This window comes from Pezoporus wallicus, unplaced genomic scaffold (assembly GCF_028554395.1).
Source record: "Pezoporus wallicus isolate ANWC-B61680 ecotype Strahan unplaced genomic scaffold, APGP_CSIRO_Pwel_v1 contig_16, whole genome shotgun sequence".
NCBI classification, from domain to species: domain Eukaryota; kingdom Metazoa; phylum Chordata; class Aves; order Psittaciformes; family Psittacidae; genus Pezoporus; species Pezoporus wallicus.
In genome coordinates this window covers 3,190,133-3,208,552 of record NW_026641478.1, presented here as the reverse complement: position 1 = coordinate 3,208,552, position 18,420 = coordinate 3,190,133, and the positions used below count along the sequence as shown (strand labels likewise).

The 18,420-nt window shown below is 35.6% G+C and overlaps 1 protein-coding gene across 1 annotated transcript in view; it reads right to left on the bottom strand.

The window, feature by feature from the left end:
- Window positions 1-18,089, bottom strand: part of UCHL3 (ubiquitin C-terminal hydrolase L3) — a 32,476-nt gene extending 14,387 nt beyond the window's left edge. The window contains exons 1-4 of the mRNA XM_057424043.1: window positions 17,961-18,089; window positions 14,647-14,803; window positions 14,157-14,242; window positions 13,058-13,105 (exon numbers count right to left, since the gene is read on the bottom strand). Of these exons, the coding sequence (XP_057280026.1) occupies window positions 13,058-13,105; window positions 14,157-14,242; window positions 14,647-14,803; window positions 17,961-18,035 (366 nt within the window). The 5' untranslated portion in view covers window positions 18,036-18,089. The remainder of the gene's footprint in view (window positions 1-13,057; window positions 13,106-14,156; window positions 14,243-14,646; window positions 14,804-17,960) is intronic.
- Window positions 18,090-18,420: the final 331 nt, after the last annotated feature.

The window sequence follows — 18,420 nt, the reverse complement described above, 5'->3', positions numbered from 1 at the left end:
TCAAGAATGTGTGGAGTTTGAATGAGAAGATAAAAGAACAATGAAAATAACCAAAGACATGGTCCAAATCTGAAGTTTATCACCAGATAAGCTAGAGGTTATTCACACCCAGTGAACTTTATAATATGAACATGAATTAATTGACTCATTCAAGAGACAGACTGTTGGAAAGTGTGGAGGGAGGGGATTTAAGTATCATCTCATGGAAGGAATAGTTGAGAATAGCGTGTGATCAGTTTTGTCTACAGCTACAAAAACCATGAGCAACAGTTCTTTGATAATTTAGTAAAATCATGTGGCGCTACTCTGGGATTTAAAATGAACCGAGCAACTACTGTAACAGAACCCAGATTTTCTTTACTGTTCCATGTCTAACATAAAAGGAAAGCAAAGGAAAAGGGAAGCTTACCGTGGTGAGGTATGCAACTTCCTAAGTTTTTCACCTATTCTTCTAAAATAGCAGGCCAGTGGCAGTATTGCCATTAACACTCAGGATCCCTTTAGTATCCGTGGAAGCAGTAGGACTATGTTAAACCATTCAAATTGTTACTATTAGAAGAAAGACCACAGAAGTATTAAAAATGACTCTCAGCTGCAGCTGACAAAGTTACAGTAAATATATTAAGACCAGAAAGGACCATTGTGATGATTTAGTTTTGATCTTCTGTCCCACACAGGCCACAGGACCAATCAAGTTGATGTTTTGTTTGGATCAGAACGTACTCACAGAACAAAAAACAAACGTTCAAACTTTTTTTTTTTTTTTTTACTACTGAAATAAACCAAAATTCAAATCAATCCTGTCTATAGCTACAGAGACAGTAAATAACATATTCATACAGTTTACTAAATACATCAGTGCTAAATGAAAAGGCAACCTTTTTAGTCCTGATTAATGATGATATGAACATGGATCAACGGATTACATTAGTTCATCTGGCCATGATGGCAAACCAGGGGCTCTTCTTCAGCTTATCATCCACCATTCATTTCCTCTGTCCGCACATATAAAACCCCCCAATGTAATCTTTAGTTTTTCAGAGAAGCCCTCACCTTGTGTCATGAAATAAACTTTATCTTTTGTGCTAATTACACTGCTTTTATCTGGTCTCAGAACCCAGGCTGTCCGGTGTTCATGTCTTGTGCTTTACTATCTCTTGCTCATTTTACACTGCCTGTAGGTTTGGGAGTACATTTTTTATGTTTTCCTCCATGTCACTGATATAAGCTGTTCAACAGTATAGTTCTTCAAAGTAATCCCTGCAGAACTGCACTAGCAAACATACTTACTAAGATCTGCCAGCTGCTTGTGAATCCATTAAAGTTATGCAAGCAGAACAGAAATTGCAGTTCCTTAAGGTATGCCCCACATTATGCATTCAATGGAATGATTCTAGTAGACTGCAAAAATTGAGCATTAGATAGATTCTCTGGAAAAAAGTATTTTCAATCTTTAATCAATGCATAAGTACCAGTCAAAAGCATTTACTTTCATTGTATTATTTATCTTCTTTCTCATTCATTCCCCCCCCCCCCCCCCAGTAGGAAACTGGTTCTTTCTGCTCCCATATTGTTGACCTTAAAGACAAAGACAGGGATGGAAATTCTTCATGAATAGCAAGCATCAAATACAGTAGAAACTGTAGAGGTCAGAAACAAGCACGGAAAGTTACCAAGTCTCATAACCTGTCCAGAGGATAGAGTTTTCCACAGGTTTGCCACAGTTGTTATTTTTCCAATTAGCTTCCGACTTTCAAGCATTCTGATCCATCCCTAAATCTCAGCAGCTCCACATAAAAAAAGGCCGAAATCAGAAAACCTCCAACCCCAAAATGTAACTATATAAAAGAAAGAGGAATTTAGCAATGACAATACGTCTATGAGTCAGAGATGCTTCAAGAGTTTAATGGCTATTACAGTTTCTGTACTACTGATTTTTATTTTTTTTTTTCGAATTCTGCACTTGAAGAACCAATTTAAAATGAGACATTTTACATTCAGATAATGTATCAGATGGCTTTAAAACCAATTTATTCTCAACTTGCCTAAGAAAATTCCAAAAGATGACTGGTAAAACACTGCTGCTTAAAATCAGAACTTGCTGTGGGGCAGAAATTTAAGAGCTTTGCAAACTAGACAGTTCACAATAAAAGGCAGGACAGACTACGTTATATTTTACGATTTTGTAAGCTGCTGCTGTCAGAACAGACCAGATTGTTGGTCTTCCTGGAATCTGCAATATAGTAGCTGTTTACTTAGAAATAGTTATAATACTGAAACTAAAAAACTTGTTGAGATTAGGAATTTACTCTGGCTTTGATGCATTCCATTGACTGGAAGCCGTTAAACTGTATACTTCTGGTCTTTAAAAACCTTCCTGATGTAATTATTACAAAGCCATTAATAAGACTTTGAATATTATCAAATTTAATATTTCTTTGATGGTACAGGGATGACCAGAATATTGGAAGATATTTTTGTAAAGCCTTTTTTACCTTTGTTACCATTTTTATCACAATTCTTTTACCATTCTTAATGATTGCACTTACTTGTTTTCTGGCTAATATTGCTAAAATAATGAGAATATATTAAAAACACCTCCTGTGTGAATGTAATGAGACCAGAAATACTTTAAGTTCTCAAAACTGAATTTATAATCTAAAATGCAGTTTCAGGCAACTAATATTTTAGTATTTCTAGGTCAGTATTTGTCCCCATTTTAAATTCAATTTATTAAATTCTTTATCTTTTATTTCCTGTATTAGTAAGTCCCCTAGTGAATTCAAGACAAATATAAATTTCCTCCACACTGAAAATACACTTTTGCTCACTCATACATATTTGTATGAGTGAAATTTAAACAGACTGTATATAGGAATTCTGGAAAAGCAGAGTTAATACTTGATAATGTCTAATTAACAAGGTTGCAATCAATAGCCATAAAATTCCATGCATTGCTTTAATAATAAGTATGAATTAAGCTGTGTCAATTGAAGTTTTTAACTGAATATTAAATAAAAAACATAATTACATGCCAATATTAATATGAAATTAATGTTGAATACACATCTCCAAATAAAGGATACAGTCATACATTTCACATTTAGTTAAAAATGTGGAAGACAAATCATGAGAGACTTGAGAATTATTTAAGCAAGACTTATTAACAACTAGAAACTGCAGAGAAGAGAGAATTGGACTAACTTCACAAGAAGAAAAGATCAGAGGAACTTATTTCTGTGCTGAAAATTGCAGCAGGTCAAGTATCTGAAGTGGTAAAACAAAATCCCTGAAATAGAGTCAAGTATTATTGTCCTATAAACCAGCAAGCACATTACGTTTATGGTTTGTAATGCAAAAAATACTTTATAAACAAGCTAAAAGATTCATGGAGTAGGTCCAAAAATATGTTCAAGCAATTATTATCTGCCCCAATCTAAAACTCAATCCTATATGTAGCTATTATTAAGGCCTAGAGCCATTTAAGTCTAAGATATAAAAGAAACACCTATAAAGTTTGATAGGCAGCAAGAGCTGTACTTTTCAGCATATCTAAAAGTGCAGAAGTTTGATTGTGCCGAGTAGCTCATGATTTGGCTCATGCCAAAACCCGTCAGGTTCTAAAAACAGTGATCTGTCTGCTTATCTTGTCTGGGGAACCCAATACAGCGAAGTACCTTAGTCCACGTCTAATGCATTGAACACCTGACAGGACAAAGCGGTGTCTGGTACTGCATGGCCATTTTTTCCAAAGATGAAATATTCATTAGATTAACTTGCTAGTGGTTACAAAAATTCATCTATCTGGAAGCTCAAGTTCAGAACTTTTTTCAATGGAAAGTTCAAGCCCATGTTCTTTCTTCGAAGGAAGCTTTCCTGTCTATCAGCTGACAAACTATGCTGGGACTGCTGCTTTCTTCTTTTCTCCATTTTGAGCTTGTGTCACTGTGTAGAAAGAAATGCCAGTTGGAATGGGACAGAGATCAAATGAGCTTTAACTGTACACCAACACCACTGGAAACTTGGGAAACAGGAAGGAGATACAATACTTTTAGGTATGCCTTTGTTTCATATGCCCAGTACTGGGACTAGAGGCCCTGCCACATATTCTGCAGCTGGTCAGTTGAGTCATCCACGAGTGTGCAGTAACTCCTCCCAACAAAGTGTTTGTGGCCTCATTATACACTTCCCATACAGTAAGCCCTGTAGCAGAGATGGGGGAGGATTGAAGTGACAATAAAAAGTGCAACTTTTCCAGACAAATAAGCAGTAAGTTATTAAGATTATAATCAGAGAGAATGTACTTGATATGTATCATTTTTCCCCGCCACCTTTTGAGGCTTTTTTTGTTGTGCTGAAGTAATTGCTCATTATTGAATTCAATAGTGTTTTAAAGGGTCTGTATTACAGTTCGAAGTGTAACAGTGTTTTTCTTCCTTAGAAGTCATTACCCTTAGCAGTTTTTTTCACAGGCAACTTAAATCTACGCATCAAATGGTCTGAGAAAATTCCCTCCTTCCTTCACAAGTGTTTTAATCTTTTAACAGCATTTGAAGCCTGTTTTGGTGGTGGTGGTGGTGGTGAAATCTTGAGACACACTAAGTTCCTTCAAGCTCTTCTACAAAGATAAGCAGCCAGATAAAGGAAGTATTCCACAGAGGCCGAAGCTGCTTCAGGAGCTCATCTCCAACACCCCAGAATTCACACCAATGAGACATTTCAACTGCAAGAAAAGCCTTGTTCCTACCCAGAACTTCCTTACATGCAACAAAAGTCTGCACAACATGCACATTCTTAGGAAGTTAAGGTTCATAAACTCCACTCCTCACACAGCAACTTCTTTTGTCAACAATACAATTATCAGCATTAATATGTATTGAAACAGAGACTACAGTTTTTAAACTGAACTGGGCTACATCTGCTAGCCATTCAACTGCTGCACCATTAAGTCTGATCAGTGTTTCAGCAGCTGGTAAAAAGAAAAGCTTTACAGTATTCTCCATGTCAGTTTAAACCATGATTAAGAACGGACAGTATCCCAAGATTATTACTTTGCTAGACATAATGGGTAAAGACAGAGCTTAGGATGAGAAAAATGGTGAGATCAGAGTACCCAAAAAAAAAAAAAAAGGGGGGAAAAAAGAAATCTTATCAAAATTCGTGATAACTTCTCTCTCTATGAAGACCTAAACTTCAGTTCTATGGGCTATGTTAGGCAAAAGTCAAGCTAGATTATCACAATGGTGACTTCTGTGATCAAAGATTAGTGAAATTACAAAAAAAAAAAAAAAAAAGTTCCAAAAGTTAGGGAGCTCTCCAAAACCTAAATTAACTGGATTTTTTCTAAACAGTTTTCCCTCTGCAAGGTTTGTTTTCCTTGAATAAATGAACAGCACTGTTGCATATCCAATTTAGTGGGAGGCGTCCCTGTCCATGGCAAGTGGGTTGGAACTAGATGATGTTAAGGTCCTTTCCAACTCAAAATCACTCTGAGTGTATATTTTTAGAATGCTTCCTTGAGCAAAGTCTGTTGATGGAACATCAATGCTCCAAGTAGTTTTAGCCCACTGTCTACCTCCAGCCATAGTGCTAAAATGTTGGGGCAGTCCTAAGGATTCTAAGTTCTTATAATTTTTATTCTCCCAAATTAGTGGTTGGTTAAAGAATAAAACAGAGAGCCAAATCAGATTCTCTTCTGCCTGAGGAAAGGGGGTTGAGTGTGAAGTCAACCATCGCCTGTCACACTCAGCCTGCTAAAATTCCTGTCAGCAAACAGATGGTTACAGCCTGCTGCCTGCAGTCTCTTACACAAATAGTGCAAACACAGCACTAGAGGTGTTACAGACTGGAGAGATGCAAAACAACAAAAACAAAAAACACCTAAAAAAACAACAACAAAAAAAAAACAACCAAAAAAAAAAAACAAACAACCAAAACCCCACAAACCAAACCCAAAACTTATGGCAGTTGGTTGGTAGAGATGTTGGATGCAAAACTGCAGAAACGTTTTGTTCCTTTCACTTTTTATTTCTTATATACTTGTTATTTAAATTCATGGGCTGCTTTATGGGTGCGAATATCCTCTATAGTTACATTGCATCCTAGGAATCAGAGTTACTTCATACAGATTTTACAGTAAAGCATAAGACCCAGAATAACAATTCAGAGAAACACTGTATTAATACCTTATTAGTTATTTGCTCAGTAAAACTGCTTATAAATCAGATTGATGCATGTATCAAACCCTGATGCGTTAAATAACATAGTAATGCAATGAGTTAAAAACTAATCTAGTATCATTTCCAAAACGCTTCACATAATTCTAGTAAGTCCATTTTTATACTTCTAATGTGTAGGCTGTAAAAGAGAAAAAGCTAAAGCTAACATTTTTAGGCAACTTCATTGCCTTTAGAGGACAGATTACATTCTTGTTCTGTAATGCTAAGCTAAACAAAAATCAGAAACAGTTATATAACTGATTTGATATTCTTCCGAGATGCAAATGTTTCTTTACAAGACTATGGGTTATTCAGAAGAAACACTGATGAATATGGGATGTTTTAGAAAAAAAAAAAATCCCACCATATGTTCTTGGCAGGAGTGAAAAGGAAGCTCCTTTATGCTTCTTCTCTAACAATAAATTGTAATGCCCCAGGGAAGCAGAGATCTTTGAAAGTTCAAGTTTTATAGCAGTTGAGAACAGAGTGCACTGACTCTAAGTTCTTGCCAATGTTAACGACTGTTACTGTGATCAAAGTCTAACTTGGTGCATTCCAAGGAAGATTACAGTTCTCAAGACACACTAAACAAGTTTACAGACTAGAGTTTGCAGTTATGGTTTGAGTTAAGGAAGGAATCAAGCTGTGGTAGCTTTTTTAGTGGCTGCCAAGTTCAATCCATGTTAATAATATTCCTGATAATACTTGTGAACAAAAAGTTTATCTAAGTAAACATACTGATGCGCACAAGTACTTCACGTTTTTGTGAACATCTGAGACCAGTTCTTTCTTGTGACTTTTATACTGTCAAACACCAATTTTGATTTTCAAAGGCTAATTTTTCCACCATGAATATTTTTGACAGAGGTCTAATGAGGTGCAAGAATGTTATTTCAATTTAAGTGGCAGCTCAGATGCAGCACCTCAGTCTGCTCAGTTCTGAGCCTCATTTAGCTCAACATTTAGTTCTAGTAGTCAAAGCTGTCAGTTGGTAAATAGACGTATGAAGTGTATTAAAAAAAGATCCCAAACAACCCAAACCAAATAAACAAAAAAAAAACAAACAGGAGTTACAGAACCCAAGGCAGTATTCTCTGTGCTCCCTGAAATAGTCGATTTACTTTATATTGCAGTTCTCTCTTCCATAGTAACCAGTAACTGAAATACTGTAGGTTAAACTTCCTTTAGTTGCACAGTCTCAATAGCCTCTAAGGACAAGAAAGGAAAACCAGGAATTTGAGAACTCCTAATTTTCTCCTGCAAATTTAGGCCATGAACACAATCAAACTCTTATTATTCCTCTAACCAACATTTAACACAGGTATTTCAAGTGGCCATTTCATTTATATTTATTTGCTTGATTGAAACATTATTTTGAGCTGTGTTGTAACATTTAAAAGAAATCAACTTCCCAAAGACCATAAATCATATTCTGCTAAGCAGTAATGCATAAACCATGCTAAAACTCCCGTCCAAAAAAATTTTAACCACTAACACAAAAGCGGTTCCATATGCCGCAAGTACCACAAGATATAATAAAAAGTTCACTCTATCATTTGAACTTTATAACAAAAAGTGATACAGAAAGCCATTTGTCAGCAGTTAGCAGTATCTTGATGTTGTACAAACAGCCTGCCAATTACTTAGCACCACAACTATTTTGAGTATTTGCTGTGCACAGAAGCAAAAGCTGATCTAACTATAGTCTGCTAAGCCTTCCCCTCTCTTTGCAGGAGTGTGCTCCTAACAGTTCTGCGCCACCAATAGCTCCTACAAGCATACAAGATGAACAGTTTCAGGAAGCTGGTTGGGAAGCTGATGGAAGACAGAAGCAGTGTAGATAGTGTGTAGATAGTGGTGTAGATAGTGTGACAATTCAGAATGATTTCAACAACCACAGACACACACATACACCTGGCTAAAACTTCAGATACTATTACCAGGATTGTACTTGAGCAAGACTTACGCATGTCAAAGCCATTAGAAATGCAGAAATTGAATACAGGTTATTCTCTAGATCTAATTCCTTGACTAAAGGCCAATAAAGTACTTTTTTAAAGACTAATACGGTATAGCTCTCCATTTTCCTTACTGTAGAATTGAGCTATAATAAAGCATAGTTGCAAAGCAGTGAATACAGATGTCAGTAATACAAGAGCAGAGCAAAACTCTTGCTACTCACATTATTATAGTCACATACTAAAAAGGTCATTTATTTCAAGAATCAGTACAGATAATATTTTCTAACTGGAATAACTTCCCTCAAGATATCAAAGCATATCAGTGCTTAACTGAGTTAAACAATTTCTACCAATTTCTGCTTTATTTCTATAACAACTGTGCCTTTGCATTTTCTTCCTTTCCAACTCTTTCAAGAAATACAGTAACTTTTTATAATTAATGAAAATTGGTAGGCAGGATGCAAAATAAGTTTCTTCCACAACTTCAAATTCAAAAGGGCTACCTGCTTTGCAAAAAACTCTAGGCCTAAAAGTCTCTCATGTAATGATATTTTTCCTGTTTTCAGAAAACTCAACCCTCAGATTTTTTGATCTGTTACTTGAGAACAGTTACTATGATTGTTCTGATAGAAAGCAACCTAAGATAGAAATAAAATAAAGTAAAAATTAAAAACAAAAAACAAAAAAAAACAAACAAACACCAAAAACATGAACCTACATGAAACAGTGCTACGAAATAAAGAGGGCCTTGAGGAGCTGACAACTATTCTAGTCTTAGCAATAGCTGCCTTTCATGAGCTATCACACGGTAAGGAGAGCAAGCTGGATCCACAAAGCTTTATTGTAAAGATCTAGACCCTTTTTTTGGCAACTTTGGATATGAAATACCTGTCACTTGAGAAAGCGTACGCTTTAGCAGCATGAAATTTAACAGAAAGACTGCTACAAGAGTCTTAGATTAATTGCCCTCATTATGATAATCAAGCATAGGACCAGCATCAACCCACCCTTGAAACTAACACCACACTTCAGTGGAATTATTCCCAGATCTTATCGCTTGATATGAAACTAATTTTAAACGGAGCCACAGAATCTGTAAGTCTTAACATACAAACTTAAACAAACCTGGCCCAAAATCTGCCTGTAGCAGAAGCCCAAATTTATAATCCTTTTAATTTGCAAACCTGAAATGAATTAGCAAAATTAAAACTGCTTAACTGTTCCTAAAATTCAGTCTCTTTGGGTGAAAAAAAACCCAAACTTTCTCTATTTTTAAGAAAATATTTAAGTAATTTAATAAAAATTCAGTAAACTTCATTAAAAACCTCACATAATTTACTACAAAAAAAATCTCCCCAAAATACTCAGTTAAATCCAGTCTGTAGATGGCCCATAAAAGGGGATTTGGGTTGGGATTTTTTTGTGGGGTGTGAGCTGTTTTGCTTTTTGAAACTAGGTAAGTTAATTGCAGCTATAAAATTTAGGAAGGCTGTTAAAGCACCCATCAAGGCAGGACACTCTACAGCTCTCTGCTTTAACCCCTTTTCTTAGCAATTCATCTTAATGCTCCATCTAAATAGACTGTATATTAACGATAAATCCCAGAAGCAAACTGATCACTGTAGCTCTTCTCTTCCAGCAATCACTAACTGAAATGTAGAATCTAGCAGTCCACAAATATTAAAGTTACATAAATACCCTGTTAAATATTTTTAAATATAACTCTTTTTCAAAACATAATTAAAAAACTTATTACAGATTATCCTAAAATAGAAACAAATCCTACAAACCAGACAAGACGAAAAGATGAAATACAGAGATACCAGAAAGATAGCATTGCTTTACTGTATTACCTCTAACCTTTTATTTCTAGATAAACCTGCTTTATTTTGAGGTTTGAAATACTCACACACATGGAACAGAACAAAAGCAGAAAATCCACTACCATATTACACAAATCAAGTATCCCTGAGATGATTAAAAAAAAAAAAAAAAAGAGACGACTTAGCGAGACTGCCAGGAGCAATCAACCAATAAGGGCTTTACTTAGAAGCACTGAAGGCTGAACCCTCAGATATCTGAGAATGACAGCCAAGAAGAAAAAAAGGTATCAGAACTCTCTGCATTCTTTGCTATTTCTAAACCTTCTACATCCCAAAATTCCACAAGATTTTACTTTTACCTTGGTGGTCTGATGGCGTGTTTTGCATGTTGGAAAGAAAAAATAAATTCTTGAAAGCAGTTAAAGTTTCTTAGCCAAATCAGCAAAGCTGACTGCCATACATTCCGCTTTTGGAAGTTACTCTAACAGTTGAGCTTAAGCAACATTTTCAGAAGATTTCGAGTGGACAGGACTATGCAATACCTACCCAAGGGACAGAACTATCCACACAGCAGGCTATCCTTAGGAAGCCCACAAGCCAAGTTAATCATCCTAAAAGAGTAGGCTGAACATTTTCTTAATCTTTAATTCTGTAAGAGGACTTTTTGCTCACATAGATACAGCACTTACTATCATTAAGCAACTACATAAAAAAAAAAACAGAAAAGGAAAGATTTCTATGCAAAATGCCCTGCTGCTCTGGGGGGAGAGGAGTCACAGATGAAGGGAGAGGACAAAAACCCAACAGAGTCATAGAAGGTCAAACACTTTCTTTTCCAGGTCTGACAGGAAATCAGAATTCTCAGGAAAGTAACCCTAGCAGGAATGAGTATGCAGGAGGAATGGGATTCTCTTATCTCTCGCACCAAAAGTACTAGAAATTATCAACTTACCCTGCAGGACAAGTTAACATCTTTGCATGACCTGCATGTGCTGACCTCAGCATCTTCAAGGGCATGCTGTTCATCAATCCCTCTACCACTACATGACGAAGTGTACAGCAACATTTAAAGTGCACCATTAGAAAGAACAAGACTAGGAGTCAAATACACTTCCCAGCATATTCACATTTCAGATTGTTTTGCTTAAGAAGAACTCTAAAGTAAAGCAATTCCTCCTATACAGATGAAAGGGGAGGCCTCGATGTCAATTTAACCACAGTGTGGTAGGACGGAATCTTCATGCAATTAGATATTCCAGTGAGATAACTTGTTTGTTTCTTCCCTCCTTGTTTTCATCGCTCAGAACTATTCCTAGGACATGTATTCAGTGGTTGTACTATTTGAAATTTGGAAACAGAAAGACAGGAAAAAGTTATTTTACCAGTCTAAGGAATATCCATATTGAATTACTTTCAGATTCAACTATGCAAAATGGAATAATAAATGCCTGGCAGGAAAACTACCTATTCAATATTTGTGTTTAGACATGGTTGCTAAAACAATCTTGTAAATTTTTATCATGAAAAAAAAAAAAAAAGTCTTCACCTTTCCACACAATTATTAGTCTTTTGCATTGTGGTTATCTTGATCAGGAAACAAATTAATTTGTGGAAGTTCAAGAAGTTACCTGTCCCTTCACCACTTAGATGCTTCCTGAATCTTTATGAAGACTCTAAAGAACTACAAAGTCCTTGCATTTCTCTTCCCAGTCATTCCATAATTTCTGCCAAAGGAACCCATACACAAACCATTCCATGGATGAATGTCACAGTACATCAAAATAACTAAAGAAGCTTTTCCTGTTCACAAAGATCTCAGGAAGAGATTCAGTCTTCAGCAACTTGTGGGAATAATCTCCATTGCCTCCCTCTTAATGAGCTTGCTAAGAATAGCTAGAAAAGGACTCATTTATAGAGAAAACAGACCAGATTTTCTTCTTGAGTCTCTCCCTTAGAAAAGGAAGAGAAGTAAGAATTTCTTCTGAAGTTTCTTCTTGAAATGAAGAACCTTTGATTAATTTGGAGAAAGAGTTAAGAAGAGTGGTGTTTTTTTTTAAAGAAAACATCACACACAAAGTGGAGTATTTGTAACAGAAATGGTTAAAACAATTTTTCATTTCATGATGGTGCGGCAAGACTGAACAGAAAGGATTGCTTTGCTTTTTCCTGCATTGTTTAGAAAACGCTGCACAAGACACATGAAAAAAGAAAATCTCACTTACTGTACTACACAAAAAAAAAAAAAGAAAGCAGATGAGCCACTGGAGTCTCAGGCAAACAGAGGAGGGCTCCTCTCTTTGTCAAACAAAGCACTGCAAACAAAATCTAGTAAGTTTTCTTTTTTTGGAACAAATACTGAAATCTGAACCAGAAAGATGGAAACCTGCCTTAGCATGACTGAAGCAGAACAATACTGACTGTAAAGTTTATATTTATTCTACTTTTTTTTTCATTGTTTCTGGGATTTTTTTTTTTTGTTGTGTTGTGGGGCTTGGGGGTTTTTATCCCCCAGGTCTGTTGGAGGATAAAAGCTTATAAAGATATGTATTAGCGAGAATTTATCTGAATTAGTATTTGTATACAAACAGCACACACACAGTGGCACACCAAGTATTGTACTATCTCTTTTCCTTAAGAAAAACTTTTCAGACCCTCAGAAAATATTTGTTCCCCTTGTATGGTTACTATGGATCTTAGTCCTACCTACAGATTTGCCATACCAAAACCTCAGCTTTCATTAAAAATAATATTACTGGCTGTTTGAAATGAAGGCTGAAAAGCTCATCCATGTTAGGTAAAATCTTAAGAAATATCCCAAAACACACAAACCCCAAACCAAAAAAAACAAACAAAACATATAAGCAAGCTTAAAGTTTGGTTTCTCCCCCAACTATGCCATTTGATTTTGTGCCCTCCTTTTTGACTAATGACACAATACTGCAAACTAAGCAATGAGCTCCATTTCAGTGTAAACCTTTAATACAAGATTATTTTCATTTCAATTATATTGAACTTAAAGTGGTTATTAACAAAGATTTCTTTAAAAAATGAATACCTCAGTCTGACCTTCATGGGCACTGGATTCATGAGTGACACGAATAGCCTAAAATTAAAATATATTTCAATCAGACTTTAAATGAGAAACTTTCAGTGGTTTAAGAATCACCGTACACCCTTCATTTGATCAAATACCATAGATGTAACTATTTTTTTTCAGTTCTTATAATAAATAATAATTTAATAAACAAAGAAACTCAACTTCCAAGGATCTCAGAAGACTAATATTTCATTTTCATTACAGCCTATTCAAATCAAATACAGTTTGTAATGGCACTTTTACACACAGAAATTATTATAGGCAAGTGGTTTTGGTATGTATTACTTCTTGAGCAAACAAAATACTTGAGACAGATGCTTTGATTAGACATCTTGTGTCCCAACATTTCTACAGAAGATGTCACCAAACCTCTGTTGTTTCTGTTTTTTGTTATTACTTCACTCAACCACATGGTAACATCCATATTCCTGAGCGCTTCACAGTAAGCTTAAATGGAACTCAGACTAGAAAATCATTAAGATTTTCATTTTGAGAGAGGATCATCATTACCATCAGCAGCAACACCAGCATTCTCCCCTTCCACTACTGACCAGATATTTCTGCCACATCCTTTCAAACAGCACTAATGATCTGGCTAACCACACTACCAGCTAGATCATCTAACTAGGGTGGTGGGGGAAAGAGATTGTATTTCAGCCACATCAGCTCTTTGTGTGCCCCAAATAGCTATAGCCAAAGGGAAATGACTAGAAGGTACAAATGAAGGGAGGCAGCAGAAGGACCATTAAACTGCATCCTGAACCTCCAAAAGGTTATGCATACATTTCTCATCCATTTCAAAGTAATTTTAAACTAAGCCAATGAATTAATATAGATGAGGAACATTGACAAAATCCATTCTGCTGACTGAGCTACGGGCAGGCAGGAACACTATAAACTACCAAAGCAGGGCTTGCTTTGTAGCAACTGATCAGAAGCTCACATGTAAAAACGAATTGTTAGAGTGCTTCACTGGATCAAGTCCTAAGGACAGTATCTGCTAATGCAAGTAGTTCTTACACCATTTTAAATAAAAGTAAAAACACATGATACTAACTTCGTAAGTTTCTAGATATTTGGCCCTCTCTTCAGGAGTCATAGATAATGAATCTTCTAGGAACTTTTTCAGTGAAGAATTGGTTTCTTAAAAAAAAAAAAAAAGAGAAGGACATAATTATGAGTCATGCTTTAACTCCAACTTCATTCAAAGTTTACAGAATGCTTATATCCAACAAAAGAAGACAAGACAGAATTACATTGTATCTTTAAGACCCTGAAGGCTGACTGCATGAGGAATTGCTACCAGCTGCAGTTTGCAATTTTTTGAGTGCTTTAGTTTGTGGATTAGCATGAAATACTGGTTTTATAATTATAGGGAGAAATGCTCCTTAAACAGAGATTGTCCTTTTTGAATGGTTATAGTCAGATAAAACAGTACAAAATGTATCCTTCCTTCCATGCCCCCCCACAGGTAACAGAAAAAAAAAGGGAAAAGCCAGCCGAGAAAAAAAATCCCAACCAACTAACAATCCCCAACTCAAACTTACCAAAATTCATTTTATCTCTATTGTTTGCAATAGCATGAATTAGCCCAATTGTTCCACAAGCGTTGTTAATGGTCTGCTTCATGAAATACACTGATGATTTGACATCTTGGCCCTTAGCTTTTATTCTCTCTTCTTCTTCTGTTCTGAAGGTTTCATACTAGAAGGAGAGTTACAGACATTTCACAAATAGTGCAAATAGATACTGGCTACATTATTCAAGCAAAAATAAATTAAACAAAGCACCAGCTAACTAATAAAACCAAAACTCAGACCACATGTTAAGTGTTTCAAGTTACAGGTTAACAAGTTTATGTAAACTTACTCAACTGAACAGCTCTATACTGTTTCTCAAACCAGTGCCTTGTCACTAGCCAAAACCAAGTCACACTTGAAATATCATTTTTAACACTTGTTCTCTAGCATAATTTCAAAAAAGTTCAAACTATTTCTTTGATCTGAGCACTTGTCACTGCCTCTCTTCAATCCAACAAAAAGCTTTTAAGGACAGAGGTCTCAAAGTACTAGCAAACCATAATACTTCAGGTGTTTAATCAGCATGAAGCACTCTTACAAATTCCATTTTTACATTTCATTTTTTCCAGGAATATAAAATAAAATTTATGTAAAGCTCAAGGCCCCAAAACAGGCCCCTTGAAAGCCACATTCATAAAGTGAATGTTTCTGTTCTTAGTAAAAGAATTTACTTTGAACAATATAAAGTACTTGTTTTGTAAAGATCATAATTGACTTAAATCTGTTCTACTGTACAACAGTGTGTTGGTTTTGTGGGGTTTTTTGTTGATTATGGTTCTGTTGATTTGTGGTTCTTGGGAGAGGGGCAGTTTTGGTTTTTTTTGCTTGCTCGTTTTTTGTTATTATTTAAAAGATTTTCATCTCAAACAGGGGGAAAAAAAAAAAAAGAAAAAAGAAAACTGCAAATATTCCAGCCAGGGTTGTTCTTTCTTCCTCCTTTACCTTTTACTAGGTACTTCTGGAGACAATAAAAATATTGAAGCAGATATGATTTTTACAGAAGCATGACAAAAGCTAACCATGAATTCGAATTGTTATCAAGGAACTCCCCCTGAAAACCCATGAGAATTTTTTTCTCAGACTTTGTGTACCATCAGTGACAAAGAGAAGCAAGAAATTTTTCCAGTGTCATGATTCCATGCTTGCAGCTGGCCTGAAAGGTCTAAGGAATAGTAAGAGCACTTACAAAGCATTTTAATTTGACAGCACTTAACTACAAATTAAACAGCCTTAACTGAGAAAAAAAATTCTGATGTCTATGAAATTAAACCAAAGTTTAGAGACTGTAAACAATATACACAATATAGCTGCCATTTACTCCCTACCAACAAAAATAAACCCCACAGCAAAAAATAAATATGTAAATGTTGAGAATACTGAAAATACATTTTTGAGCAAGGATTGGAGCAGATCACCTCAAGAGGTCCCTCCTAACCCAAACTATCCCATCATACATGCATATATTGGACAACGCCCAAAATGCTCAACACTCACAGCATTCACCTACAATATAGACTAAGAAAGTCATTGACCTTTAAACTACACAGTAACCCTAAGACCATCCGTATGCTAAGAAGAGTATTTTGCCCTAAATGCAAGTTTAAGCAAATTGATTTATAAGAATCATGGAAAAAAATGAACTTCTAGACAGACCAACAAAGACATGATAGAAAAGTATTCATAAGGGCAACAAAATTAATTGAGACACACTTTTATAAAAGTAGATACAGCCAAGAAAAACAAATAATAATTAAATAAGAGCAGAATATACTGGTTATATTGAAAGAGAGACTGAGGAGGGAAAAAATACTCCATAAATAAAATAATGCCCTAGATAGTGTCTTGTGGAATTCATACTGAACAACAAAAGCTTCAGAACACTGGGACTTCACATTAAAGATCTGGCCTTCACACACTCAGGCTGCACAGTTGATAGAGACACATGTCCTTTATGTCTCTGCTAGATTCTCTTGCTGGAGAAAACCTCAAAAATTTGGCTGGTGGTCAAATTTGACTGACCAACACAACAGAGCATATGTTGGTTTTCTGTTTCTCTTTGACATACGCCTCTTGATGAAATCAGATACACCCTCTGGAACAAGAGGATGGTTGCTCTTTCCAGTGGGATGATGATCCCATGGTATGATCCAAGAAAGTTTGCAAGGCAGCAAAGCAAGAGAAAAATGACAGCCACAGAAGGACCTCAGACCTGTACCTCAAGAAGCCAGACAGAAACCACAGCACACAAACCACCACCTTAAAGGTGACAGAAATTAAATTTCCTGAGCACAGGTGAGGACAGTTAAGAGTTTGCTTAAATTTAAAACTATCAAGGTGGCTGAAATCAAGCCTGAAAGGGACTGCCTGCTGTTTTGGAGAAACTGAGAATGCAAAACCTCACAGGACGTAAAGAGCAAGAGTCACTCTTCTCCCTATTTAAATGGGGTCTGTTACAGAAGTTAAGCTTTAATGGCTAACTGCTTTGTCCTTATAAGCCATAAAGTCTTTCTGAGATATATATTCAAAGGAAGAAGTTTGAGCAGTTTCACTTCTTTGGAAGACCTTATTACAATCATGTTAAGAGTTTTATAAACTGGAATTTCAATATAAATCATGTATTTCAACCTATGTAATACTTGAAGAAGATACGCAAGATGGATGTCTTCTCTTTGCAGAAGCATACGAGAAGACAAAATAAACAGACTTGATCTACCTAAATCAAGTATTTCAAAATTTAACATAGAGGAGAAAGGGAGGGGAGAATTCTCTTTCATCTTAGAAATATGCCCCATGTGCCCAAGAAGCAAAAGCCATATTGGTAATGATGACTGAACTGAAAGTGAATTGACGTTTGGTCAGTGCAACAGTACAAAACCTCAAAACACAGTTGCATTTGATATAGCTAGTTACATCCTCCCTCTTATTTTCCCTATGCTATTGTAGCTTTCTGCTATAAGTAGCCAAACTGAGCCATTTCACAGTGCATATTTAGCAAAAAATAGTCTTCAACTGACTGTAATAGAAACCTGAAACACATTTCTCTGTGCTTCTATATCAGCTTTTCCCACTCCAACTTGAAAAGAAATTGGAAACATACATGCAAGATTATCAAAAGAAGGTTCTAAAGGAAGCATTTTGTTGTTTTTAATTAAGAAGTCTCTTGAATAAAGTTTGAGTCTCATCTTGATTCTATTATGATACCAAAAGTATAAGATTTGAACTGTTCATGTCCATTTCATTTACAACAGAAGTGATTAGCTGATTAGTAAACAAACATTTACCTTTTCTGTTATTGGAAAGAGAAGTAGCACTGCACAGACAGGTCTTGGCACCATACTAAGCAGTTCTGGTTCCATACCATAAACATCTACAAATTGCCAGTCAGGATGTATACCTAACTGTTTGAGAAACTGCAAAAGAAAAAAATAGGATAATATTAAATGAGTAGCCTCATATACTTATCTTTTTAGAAGCATAACAGAGTATTTATAATATGTAATACACTGCAACAACCCATACTTTCAAAAATTTAAGGAGAATAAACAAGGTTCAAATTTTAATAAACACAACTGAATAAACTGTAGTGCAAAAAAGCCACACAAAATCCCCATGGTTTATTTATAAATGCTAGTTTTCAGCAACTCAAAAAAATTATGATCTTCTCTGGCCTTTTGAGCAGAGAGACACAAGATATGTATTTTAGTAGGTGCACCTTTTAAGATGTTCTTTCAAAAAAGAAAA